This window comes from Miniopterus schreibersii (genome assembly GCF_964146895.1).
Source record: "Miniopterus schreibersii genome assembly, chromosome: 12".
Taxonomy (NCBI): domain Eukaryota; kingdom Metazoa; phylum Chordata; class Mammalia; order Chiroptera; family Miniopteridae; genus Miniopterus; species Miniopterus schreibersii.
Window position 1 is genome coordinate 55,827,113 of NC_138112.1, and position 13,679 is coordinate 55,840,791.

Genomic DNA, 13,679 nt, shown 5'->3' on the forward strand with positions numbered 1-13,679 from the left:
ATGAAATTCATATACTGAAAAATACAAAAGCAACTATTTAAAGGCACTGGAGAAGACCTAAAGAACAGAAACCAGAGAAGACTAAGCTCTTAAAAAATCAGAACCACACTGGGTGAGATCCACATTTACTATGGCTTTTCCACCCAAGGGCATACCCCTGTGTGTATAGTTTTGGGACAGCTAGGACTCAAGTCAAATGCTGAAGTTTTACTGGCTTGAGAAAAGTAATATTGAGTTCTAGATCATGACGGCAGCTAAAAATTAAGGGGGAAATTCTCCAGAAGAGAGCCACAGAAGGTGGAACCTGAAAATCTGGGCATACATGCCCTCAAATCTTTAGCTAACCCCCAAAATATACAGTCAGGAAAGAATACAAAGAGCACAAGCAGAAAGCAAAGCTGGAAGGCTGAAAGGGCGGAACAGATATCTTAGCAGCTGTCCACTGTAACAGAGACCAAGTTTGGAATTCGAGTCCATCAAGTTAGAGGGACTGGGTAAACACCTCGTACTTTCCATTACGTCTTAGGAGTAAAGACTATGTCCCAGGACTAAGATTTACACTGAGATTAAGGGCAAAATTAAAACAGACCCATCTTAACAGTGTAAAATCAAGCCACCACAAGGTCCGGGTGAGCTACCAGTAATTTAACTCCCTGATAAAATAAAACTCAACATTCTTCATTGGAAGATAACAAAATCCAGCTTTACAGTGTTTCATCTGTACATCTGTACAATGTCCAAAAGAAAATGTGACCCATAGTCAAGAGAAAAGGAAATCAATCCATGATGACCCAGATGTTGGAATTGGCAGACAAGAATTTTATAACTATTGTTATAAATATGTTCAATGATACAAAAAAAGAGATGGTAACAGATATGGAATTGCAACTATAAAAAATACAAAAATTTCTAGAATGGAAATTTGTAAAACTGAAAAAAGTAAAATATCTGAAATGAAGAATTCACTCGATGGACTTAACAGTAGATTAGATATGATAAAACAAAGCTCACTGAAGATGGAAATAGAGCAATAAAAATTACTGAATCTAAAGAACATAAGAGGAAAAAAGACTGAGGTTAAAAAACCACCTTGGTAACCTATGGGATAATATTAAGTGGCCTAACAAACACGTAACTGGAGTCCCAAGAGTTAATCTTATTACCTCTTTTAGTTATAAGGGTCTGATCTTCTGTACGAAGAGGGTTACTCTTCTCCCACTGTATATATTTCTTCCACATATCTACCTGCTGAGCTTCTTGAGGGGTATTCTGAGGAGGCACTGAGGGAGCATTGCGGTCCAAACCTTTCATTACTGTCTCATATTCCTAGAAAACAAGCAGTTAGCATTCTGTGGTGAGCACAGGAACTCCTCAGATATACAGGATGTTGATCAGTTTGTAACACTTTGCTAAAATGCCTATTTCTTCCAAATACCATTTTGTTAAGATAATGTAAAAACTATTTTAAAACAGGGAGAAAGATTACAGTGAATTACCTACCCCAGAACAGGTTCTCAAGACTGGGTGAAAAAAACATCCCTGGGCACTCCCTACAAGTAATCTAGGAGGTCACTCTCCAGGACAGATCAACATGACTGATGATCTGGTGGCATCATTACTGCCATCGTTGAAGAAACTATATTTCTTTTAAAATTTCAATAGTTTGTATTACTAGGCTATTTTCCTGAACTTCTCATGGTGTCAATTAATGAAAAGGTACGTTCACATGACAGAAGTCTGTCTCTGAGAGCTGTTACCAAAAACATAGTATGGTATTCAGGTATGCATGTGCAAATAGGAGGGAAGGATAAGAACTCCATTAATTCTAGCTGGAACCTTGTCTCTATGACAGGTTTCTATATTTGAAAAATTTCTTCCGAACTCAATTTATTCTGTTTTGCCCTTTAACATGTCTGTAAATAGGTATTTCATTTCAAATATATCATCTGCTCAGACAATGCAATTGTCATTAAGATTGCTAATGACTGAAAATATTAAGAGTAATACCAGAGAGGAAAAGCTCTTGTGTAGACAACATACTCATAACAATCATTAAAATAAGTGGCCTGGCAGAATTTCATACCTTTGCCACACGCCTAGCATTCATGTAATCTCTACTCCGATCTTCAATCATTTTTTTAGCTAAATGAATATTGATACCCTAAGAAAAAACAAAGGAAAATTAGTTAAATTAACTATATCTTAATATTAGCATTATACAGTTAAGTTATTCATTTACTAAATTACTTTACATTTTTTATTTTAAAGGATTTTTTTGGTTAGTAAAATAAAGGTTCAATCACATTATATGATTCAGAGATCGAGGAAGATGTGCTTAAGTCTGTTATGAACTGGCAATAAATTTCCATATATCAGAAATTTCTAAAGTTGGGGAACGGTTTGGAAAGGATCCAAATTCTATTTCATATAAAATTTTAATAATGATTGATGTACAGATTCATCTGGGTGAATAGCCATGGCTTAGCTCTAACAGTCCTTTTCTAACTAAGTCTGCATAAATTGAAAAATAAATGCAGGAAGAAAAAGAAAAGAGAAAAAAAATGCAGAGGTAGCAAGTAGACATAAATATTATCATTCATATCTAACAGTTCTCAAAGAATAAACCTGATTCCCAAGATCCCTTCAGTGGGGCCCATGAGATCAAAACACTTTTCATATAATACTAAGACATTACTTGCCTCTCTTGCAAATACACAGTGGAATTTTTCAGAGGATATATGAAATTCAGTAACATAAAAGACTGAATTTAGAAGCAGGTAAGAAAATCTAGCTGTCTTTTATTAAGTTCAATATTAAAGAAGGTTGCAAAAATACAAAACAATGCCACTCTTCTCACTAAATGTTTTGTTTTGGAAATTACAATTTGTTTCAATGACTACCTATGTTAAAATGTAAGGAGTTTATTATTGTAAAATTTAAATGATTAAAAAGTATTTTTAAATTTCTCAGTTCCAACTTCAATATGCTAAATTTGATATATAAAACCCATATTAAAATGAAAAGTTCTTTGTGGTCGTCAATAATTTTTAAAATCCCAAGAGCAAAAAATTTGAGAGCCACTGCTCATATCTATGAGGGAATGATTTCAATACTCTATATAGTTCTTCCAAATCACAGTGGACATATGAGAAACTTTTTTTAATGATGAAGCTTTTTGGCATGTATGTTTACTTAATAGCTCAGATGGTTAAAGCATATGCCAATGAGCCAAGTATCTTGGATTGCAGCTCCATCTCTCACAAATGCAAGCCAACAATCCTATCTATGACTAGGTGAAAGCGGTGCATTGCAACAGATCATGACAATTGGAAAAACAATTCTAAAAAGGTACAATTTCATAAGGGATCAATGGCAATTTGTGTGTATGATTGTGTGGGTATAGTTTAGCATTGAATAAAAATGGGTTCTGTTAAAACTTTAATTTTTCCAGAGTAGTCTCTAAAAAATAACTCAACAATAATATGAGACTCTTAAACCTTGCAAAAACATTTCTAAAAATGGTTCTTTCATTATAATCAACATAAAACCAGAGATGTGCAGCACTAACACACAGGTACCTAATGTCAGAAAGGTGAGAATCCACAATGCATTAAAATTAAAATGGCTTGGTTATAACAACTATTCTGGCCTAATTTACCTCTTCATACTTGTTATAGTCTCTCCAGAGTTGTTCAATGTTGATCATTGGATTAACACAACCTCGTTGATAAACCCTTCGGACAGCTGTTATTCTCTGATTTTCTGCATAAGATCCAACAGCTTCCCTGATGTTAGATAAGAAATACCATCAATTATAGTTAAATCAACTGTGCACACTGAAAAAAAAAAAAAAAAACTATAAAAATACTTACACGCCTTTTAAGAAATTGATGTAATCTACCCAAATCTAAGAGATAAAATAAAATGTTAGTATCTTTCTTGATATTTTCAAATTTACTAAGTGTATATATTTAAAAAACTTTAACTCTACCTGATAAGACATAATTTCCATCCCAATTTTATCCAGTGCAAAGTCATATGCTTGAGCCATTTTTTCTCTGAAATGTGATAGACACAGTTTTTAAAAAAACTGTATTTATTTAAAAAAAATTTTTTGAACTGATTTTAGAAAGAGGAAGGGAGAAACATTGATGTGAGATAGAAATATCAATTGGTTGCCTCCTGCACACACCCTGAATGGTGATTGAACCCGTAACCTTTTGGGGCACAGGACGATGCTCTAACCAAGCCACACTGGCCAAGGCAAAAATTCTATTTATTAAAATGTATCTACAACTGAAACACAATCATAACTTCTGATCATATGATCATCTGAACCCTTTATATATATAAACAAGAATGTAAAGGCATCTTTGAAAGTATACAAAGTAGTTCTTTTGTTTGGCCTGCCAATGTTACTAATTTGTTTCTTTTACTGCTTGTGAGCTTATCAATGACTGGGCTCAGGTTTTACTTATTTTTATATCCTTTAAATTGCCTAATCTTATAGGTAGCAGAATAAAATGTAGAAATATCTGGTATAAGGAGGTAAGTTACATCTGAAGATCTATTAGCTCTGAAGTAAAATTTAGAAAAAATGAACTTCCTCTTCAATATAAGACAATAAAGGCTAATGAGGAAAAAATGATAGAATTCTAGTTATAGACAAAACTTGCCTGTGTGTTATATATAAAAATAGCATTTGGGAAGGTCCATTACTTCCATTCAGCGAAGTTAGATGGGTGGGAGAGAATCAGAGCGGGGAGATCAACTACACAACAACAGAATTGTTCAAGATGCCTTGGAATACTCAAGTAGCACACTGCATCATAACCTGCCAAGAGTGGGGCCACGACAAGTAATAAGATGCTCTTTATTAAGTTTGACAACAAGCCTGTCTCTTTCCCTGGAGTTAGAGGTGTGAGTTACTGTGCAATTGACTGTGTGCCTGGGGATCACTTGCATTCTTAAGATGCTGATTTAACTTACTTGTAACTTGGTAGTTTGCCCTTGGTTTCTCGGACATATGAAAGATAACACTTCCATAAATCAATGTGCAAAACCTTCATAAGGCATCTCTGAAATAGCTATAAATACAAGAAAACATTATCAGAACCCACAAGTAAATTTCACAGGTATATGGGTGAAATTGAACATTAAAAACAAACTCAGCTCCTTTCATGAATGTATCTTCTTACAAACAAATGGCAAGTAATAACTCCTTCCTAGTTCCTATTTTTAGATAATCAAAATCATTCTCATGATTTTAGTCAGTAAAGTATAATCACTTTCTTTTCCTTTTCCAAAATTTTTATTACGAACATTTTCAAGCATACAGAAAAGCTGAATAAGTAAAATGAACTCCTATATAATCACTGTCTAGATTTAATAATTTAACATTTTTCTATATTTGCCTTATATATGCTAAGTCCTAAGTTAAACTTCAACATAAAAGTCAATGTATATTTAATAGAACTCACCTTTTCAACCTTGTCATAATTTTTAGCTTTAATCTAAAGAGAAACAGAAAAATATAGGATTAACATCATTCTTTTTAAAGTATTAAAACACTACCTCTCATTTTCTTAAACTAATCTTGCAAATTCATCTCTGTACTTTCCTGTTAATTCTACCTTTCTAAAATAATTAAAAGAAGTTTGAACTCAATATGGATATATGCATTGTAAATATGCCTTATGTAAACTCATCCTATATGAATAGATTTTCTTGCACTCATTTATGTTGAAATTTTGTGAATTTAAAATTTTGTAAAATAGTCAACAAGATGAATACAGATATACAAAGCATAGGACAGAAAAAATTTTTTGCTAATTTTGACTACACATAAATTTTAGTCACTCAGACAAACTACTCTACTCCAGGCATTGGGGCTACCAGTGAACACAACATACATAGTCTGCCCATGTTCTCACAGAGTTTACAATTTTATGGGGAACTAAGTGCCAAGATGGGAGAAGTACAGGGTACTAGGACCATTTATGAGGAACACAAAACTCAGACTTCAGGAGTTGCAAAAGATTTCCAGGAAAAAGTTAAGATGTTAAGGATAAGGTATTATACTGGTAAAGAAAGGAAGGAGTTATTCCAGGCAGGAAAAATCACATGAGCAAAGACCAAGATTAAATATAATTAGGTTTTCTTTTCTTTTTAAATATGTTTTTATTAATTTCAGAGAGAGGAAGGGAGAGGGAGAAACATCAACGATGAGAGAGTCACTGATCAGCTGGCTGCCTCCTGCAAGCCCCCGACTGGGGATCGAGCCTGAAACCTGGGCATGTGCCCTGACAGGGAATCAAACCATGACCTCCTGGTTCATAGGTCGACACTCAACCACTGAGCCAAATCTGCTGGGCTAGATTCCCTTTTCTTTTCCAAGTATTTTTATCAGATGGTAGGTAGGATTAGTTGCTCAATTGTGACATATCAGCAAGTTTTTGTTTTACCCTAAGTGGATAATTTGGTTAGAGAAATCTTGGTTTGCGGTCCTTTTCTCTCTGCAGTTTATATAAATTTCCCAGTTTTCTGGCTTAAGATGCTACAGATGAGAACTCTGATGACAGTCTTTTTTGGCTTAAGAATTTTCTTCTTTTTAAAATTATTGCCTCTCCTCCTCCTGTTCCTTTTTCCTTAGAACTCCTATTATACATGTTATGTCTCCTTATTCTGTCCTCAAAATCTATTATTTTAACCTTTCTTTGTTTTTTTGCTCTAGGTTTAAAGATTTGTTCTGTTAGACTGTCCATGCCACTACTTTAAGTGTCCATGTCCCGATCCTCCTCTATTGACCTATTGCTGTAGTTGGTTCAAAAACAATGGTTTCTGGCACCGATTTCTAGCACTTCCCTTTCAACCTCACTGCGTTCATATGATGTTCAGCAGCTCTATTCTGTTGGGGGCCTATTCCGACAGATGTGGGATCACTAACTGCAGTCATTTTTCCCGTTTATTCACGGATGCTATGTGATACAGGAAGAGTCTCTAGTCTTGACTACACGGTCCCAGGGTAGTACCGATCCCTTCCCTTCCATGACAGCTATGTAGCAGGCGTAGAGAGAAAATAGGCTGTTGGTAGTCCTCTGACAAAGAACCAGAAAGAAATCTTTGCTCAAGAGTAGGGAGGGCTCAGCCTGCCTGATGTTCACATTCCTCTGGGGTAGAAAGGCAGTTGAGGGGTTCCAAGTATTTCTGTGGGTCAGTTTCCAATGCCTTGCCCTAGGCTCTCCACCAGCCCTCTTCTTTGAGACAGCCATAAAACCTGAGGTTTCCTTGCATCCAGCTGCTCGGCTCAGTAGAGGTAAACAGGTTGAGAGTGGCAGTGAAGTAAGATGAGTTCAAGTCACCAGCTTCCAAAAGCAATGACAGGTTATATCCAGTTCTTACAATAGGCCAGGGAAACCCAAACTACTCAGTGGGAACACTGGCAAAGAATATGAATAGGTGATTCCCAGAAGAGAAAATGAAAATGGTTAAAACAATATGGCAACACATGAAAACTTACAAAATGGGAAAAACAAAAACAGTTAACAAAGTAAATGTTCATCAATAGAAAAATGGTTTACTAAATTGTGCATTAACATCATGGAATATTATATACGACATACGAGATGAATTAGGACTGTTAACAGGTAGTTTGGGGAATTTCCACAAGATTTTATTGAATGAAAAAAGATTTAAAATGTGAGTAATATAATCCATTTTTGTAAAACAATGAAAAAATAAATATTGCCCTGGCCGGTGTGGCTCAGTTGGTTGGGACGTCGTCCAGTGCACTGCAGGGTCTCGGGTTCGATTCCCGGTCAGGGTACATATACAACTTGCAGGTTCGATCCCTGGTTGGGGCATGTGCAGCAGGCAACTGATCAGTGTTTCTCTCTCTCCCCCTCTCCCTCCCTTCCTCTCTCTAAAATCAATGGAAACTTTTTCTTGGGTGAGGATTAAAAATAAATAATCTTATTTGTATACATGTATGTTTGTATATGATTTTATGAGCATGGAGAAAACATGGAATACACATGAAACTGCTAATGTAGTCAACAGGCAGAGTTCTATCAGTGGAGAGAGGAATAGAGACGAGAGACTGCATATCATGTATACGTCTTCATGTATGCATTTCAGTAAAAATTACATCTTATATGTGTAATAAATACAGACAAAAAAATTTACATTTCTTTCCTACATGAATTGATCCTATACCTTAGCCTCATCATTATTTGCTTTAATTGGTATTGGTTCAATATATACACGTAGAAAAAGACACTTCTGACTAATACAGAAAGAGTCTCTAGCCTTGACTACATGGCCACTGATTGTCATTTATTAATTCAACCAATTATTCTTTGACAGCCCCTGTATTAGAGCCTACACTGGTAGCATTATCATAGCAGCTATAATCTCATTGTTTTTAATGTTTTTATTTTTGAGAGAGAAAAAGGGAAAGAGAAGCATCGATATGAGAGAAAAACACTGATCAGTTGCCTGCCCTCCACATCTGACTGGAGATCAAGCCGGCAACATAGGCATGTGCCCTGACAGTGAATAGAACTGGCAACCTTTTGGTGCACAGGACGATACTCAACCAACTGAGTCACAATGGCCAGGGCAATTTCATTATTTTTAAACATCACTCAATTTTTTAAAGTCTCAACCTGCTTTGAAGAAGCAGTGTGATAAAATGAAAATAATTTGGTCACCTTGTATTTACTGAATCTCTCCCAGCATCCGTGTTCCTACTTATAAAATGGGAATGATAATAACTACTATAAATGATTTTCCAAGGATTGAAAAGAAAATATAGCATCTATACATTCCAGGTGCTTATGAATCATGTACCTATTAACAAAATTATGAACCAAAGGAGTTTAAACTTTCCATTCTATCTTCTCTAAACAGAGCTATGTAAACAAATAACCAGAAAGACTAATGTTTTTATAATTGACCCCACTAGAGAAAAACAAAGGTATGCTGCAGGTCATATTCAAATTCCATTACTGGTAAAACCAGTACAAGAACATGTGAACACCCTTCCTTTGGTCATCCTACTACTGCACCATATTTCTTCTTTTAAAAATTATTATTCTAGGTATTGTTTATTATTTATGTGAAAATATCTTACCTTGAAGTTAAATATTCTTAAATATATTTAGCATAGTTATGTACATTTTTACAGGGCTCCACATGAAAACCAAAGCTTGGTTTAAATTAAAAAAAATAAAAATCTTGATATTGCTTTGAAATTTGTTTTGACATAAGAGATTTGAGTCTATCATTAACCAATCAAAAATGCCTCCATTTAAAGCCCTTTATATACATAAACATAACTTACAATGCATTCTAAAACTTGCTTGTATCTATCTATTAAAAGTAATGCTATGTAATTATAAATGACAGGGGCCCTTAAAAATTATTTTTGTTTTCAGTTCTCAAATGTCAATGTGCAACCACGTGAGGTAATTGTTAAAAGTGTAGAATTCTGTTTGTAACAGGAATCACAAGTTATACTAATGCGAAGATTTTTAAAAATGGTTGGAAATATACCAAAATATAAAAATTCATGTGTTAGTGTGATGGAATAACTGTTTTTTCAAAATATTCTATAATGTAGTTATATTATTTTTGTAATTAAATTACAAAAAGTTGATATATCTACTGCTAGTCACAAAAATTTGTCATCAAACTAAAATTTTTGCATAGCAAAGGAGACCATCAACAAAATAAGACAACCCACTGAATGCAAAAAACTTATTCACTGATACATCTCAAAAGGGCTTAATAACCAAAATTTATAAAGAACTTATAAAACTAAACACACACACAAAAATTAAAAATGGGCAACAGACCTGAAGAGACACTTCTCCAAAGCCAACATATAGATGGCCAACAGACATATGAGAAGATGCTCAAAGTCACTAATCATTAGAGAAATGCATATTTAAACCACAATGAGATACCATTTCACACCTGACAAAATGGCTATCATCAATAAATCAACAAACAAGTATTGGCGAGGATGTGGAGAAAAGGGAACCCTTGTGCACTGTTAAATGTGAATGCAGACTGGTGCAGCCACTGTGGAAAGTGTATGGAGTTAACTAAAAAAATTAAAAATGGAGCTGCCTTATGACCCAGCAATTCCATTTCTGGGAACTTATCTGAAGAAACCTGGAACACTAATTTGAAAGAATATATGCACTCCTATGCTCAATGTAGCATTATTTACAATAGCCAAGATTTGGAAGCAGCCCAAGTGTCCATCAGATGAGTAGATAAAACAGGTATGGTACATTTACACAATGGAACTGGAGAACATTATGTTAAGTGAAATAAGCCAGTCAGAGAAAAACAAGTACCATATGGTTTCTCTCATATGTGGAATTTAATGAATGAACCAACAAGCAAAATAGAGACAGACTCATAGAGAGCAAGCAGGCAGACAGCTTGGGGGAGGGGGCTGTTGGGATTGAGCAAAAAAAGGAAAAAGAGAAGAACTCATGGACATGGACAACAGTGTAGTGATTGCCAGGGGGATGGCGGTGGGTGGAGGTAGAAGAATATATAGGGGGGATAAATGGTGATGGGGGAAAAAAAAAAGAAATATTTGTCATACACTTGGAACATTATTTTTGCTGAGTCATTCTAATTTTACTAAGATATGAAAAGTGGATATGGAAGGAAAGGAATAAAAAACTTTCAAGTTGTCAGATGAGTGGTTATTGGGGGAAGAATAAAACAAGTATAACACTGAATTAACACATCTATTCCTGATACATTTTTTTAAAAGAATTTTTGTAAGAGTTTATTTGAGTCAAACTGCCGGAGAGCAAGATCTCAAATGCTCCCTGTTCCTGATCCTTTTAAACACTTCCCAATTCCAGTCCTTTGTTAGCTTCACCAATATTTCTCAAGCATAACTGAACATTAATTATCTTTTGGAACTAAAACTTTCCTCTGGGCATTTATTGAAACTAATGATCTTTTACAGCAGATTATTTAATCCTGCAAAATGTAAATCTTATCAGAAGAAATATCTAATAAACCAATGACTTACTGTGGTAACATCCATTTTTAACAGTTTAGATATCTGTGCCCTTTCCCTGGAAAATTTTTATATGGAGATCTAAAGAAGCCACAGTATTTAACTGTTTGAAAATAAATTATTTTCCCCAAGTAATATTAGGAATATTTTTCACATCTCATTGAACATTTTATAAAATGGTATAAATGTCCATAATGTCCCTAAAACTAACATTTTTCTTAACAGAGAAACCTCTACATATTTTGGCTGATTTCCTCAAAATCAATTTTTTTCTTATACCTTAGGGAAGTAAACAAATTCCGTAACACCAGAATTTTTTTAAAAATTTATGTTTAGAATTATTAATTATAATAATCATTAATAATTGTATAATTATTTTTAAATAATTCAAAAAACATATTTGACAAGTGAACCCAACTGACATATAACTCTTTAGAGGAAAGTAAACAAACAATTTAAAGGAAAAAGGAAGTCTCTAAATACTTTGTTTAGGTTTTCATATAATAACCATTCGGGACAAGCCAATGCTTGTTTTAAGACACTGGGCTAGATCCCATCTCAAGTAAGTTTACAAGGCAGTTGCTTACAACAAATGAGGAATTGTGAACCCACATTCGTAATTTGTCCCCCATATCTTTTCTACTTATAGTATAGCATATGCACTTTTGTGGAATTTAAGACAATCAATTTAAATTGAGTCTGAGCTACAGAAGCTGATTCTGTTTGTCTAAATTCTCAAAAGCTTAGCTCCAACCCTGAAACCTGAAAGCAAATGGCATCCTAAACACAAACCCCATCTTCCATTCATTTAGCCTTTTTCGCTCCTTTGCTGCTGCTCTCTAATCTCTTATACCCTGGGGAAAAAAAAAAAAAATGTTTTCGAATACTACAAAGTAATTTTAAAGAATTTGGGAAATATTAAAGAATGGCACTTTAAGATCTATCAACAGATTTTTAAGTTGCTGAAATAGCTACAGAACATTCTCCTTTCAACCACCCAGTCCCAATTTTAAAGATACCAGGAAAGGAGTGCTGGCAAACAAATTTATTTTATTCAACAAATAATTGTGTGCCTATGTGGTAGGCTCTTACTAGCAGTGGAGATACAGTGGTGGATTAAACCAAGTCTTATAACTCATGGAGGTATATTTTAGTGAGGGAGTCAGGTAAATAAACTAGGTAGTTAAATCTTTATTTGTACTTCCTAATTTTTCCTACAATATATTACTTCTGCAACTTATAATTTGCCTATTAAATGTAGTCACAAATGTATGCTTACATATACACAGATTTAGATTTAACAAACTGGCTAAAACCTGTTGCTGTCCCATAAATTTTGTTCCTTGAGACACTTAAAATGTGTTAAAGAAACAACGTATTTGTGAACTATGAGTAGAAAATATAAACCACTGTTAGTCACATTATAATTGAAATGAAAATTTCCCAAGCAAAAAATACAGTTCTAGATTAAGTTTACATGCATTTTGATTTTTTGTACTAACCAAATTAAGTATTCATCTTCCACTTTTATGAACCAACTAAAAAATATCTGTAGTGTGTGCTTCAGATTTACTGGGTGGACATGGGACCACAGACCTGAATTTTATTAAAGATCTTATAATCAAGTTGGAAACATGAAATTATTAGAGGATTAAATTTTAAAATTTAATTTTACATATGCTCCATGTTCTATAAAATTAAGAGGAAAAGGAGTTCTGTGCAAATTAGTTACCAAGGAAAGTTTCACTGAGCAGATGAAATCCAGGTCATTTATGAGAAAAAGGGTTTGTGTAAGTCAATGAAATAACATGAGTTTCTGAAGTTTTCTGTGGAATAGTGAGGACATCCATAGAACCAAGAATATGTATTAGGAAAGTAGGTTGGCTAATTGTGGTGGCAGTCCATTACAGAGGCCTAAATAAAAGCCAAGCAGAGTTTAAACCTAATACACACAAAAATTGGACATCACCCAATAATGAAAGTACAGAAGCTATGGCGCAGCAGCAGGGCTGGGGGTGAGGGAGGGTGAAGCTGGGGAAGACAGAGAAGTGGCTTTCAGAGTCACGGGATAAGGCAAGAAGGCACTAGCAGAGAAGGAGCTAAGAAGCTGTTGCTGTCATTCTTAACTGGGGTAACGGTGGTCTGGGCTTGGGAAAGGGGGGAAAGGGAGAGAAAAACAATAATACAGAGGGGAAAAATAACAGGTATTTTTTTCATGGGAACAAAAATGAAAAATATTATGGTAAGTGCTGTACAGTAAAGCTTGCTTTTTATTATTTTTACTATAGTGTTTTATTTGATTTTTTTTCTTAAGAGAAAGGGAGAGAGAAAGAGAGACATCAATTTGCTATTCCATCTATTCACGCATTAATTGCTTGATTCTTGTATGTGCCCTGACCAGGGACCAAAACACAACCTTGGAGTATTGGGGACAATGCTCCAACCAACTGAGCTACTTGGCCAGGGCCAGTTTACTTTTTTTTTTTAATGTATTTTATTGATTTTTTAATGTATTTTATTAAGAGGAAGAGAGGGAGAGAGGAACATCCATCTGCTGCCTCCTGCAGGCACCCAGGCCGGAAATTGAACTGGCAATCTTTTAGTGCATGGGATGACACTCAACCAA

At 34.6% G+C, this 13,679-nt stretch overlaps 1 protein-coding gene across 1 annotated transcript in view; it reads right to left on the reverse strand.

Annotated features, from left to right (window-relative positions):
* Positions 1-13,679, reverse strand: part of CSTF3 (cleavage stimulation factor subunit 3) — a 69,924-nt gene that overhangs the window by 15,638 nt on the left and 40,607 nt on the right. The window contains exons 4-10 of the mRNA XM_081155493.1: positions 5,481-5,513; positions 4,990-5,087; positions 3,992-4,058; positions 3,873-3,907; positions 3,659-3,785; positions 2,084-2,161; positions 1,164-1,326 (exon numbers count right to left, since the gene is read on the reverse strand). Of these exons, the coding sequence (XP_081011619.1) occupies positions 1,164-1,326; positions 2,084-2,161; positions 3,659-3,785; positions 3,873-3,907; positions 3,992-4,058; positions 4,990-5,087; positions 5,481-5,513 (601 nt within the window). The remainder of the gene's footprint in view (positions 1-1,163; positions 1,327-2,083; positions 2,162-3,658; positions 3,786-3,872; positions 3,908-3,991; positions 4,059-4,989; positions 5,088-5,480; positions 5,514-13,679) is intronic.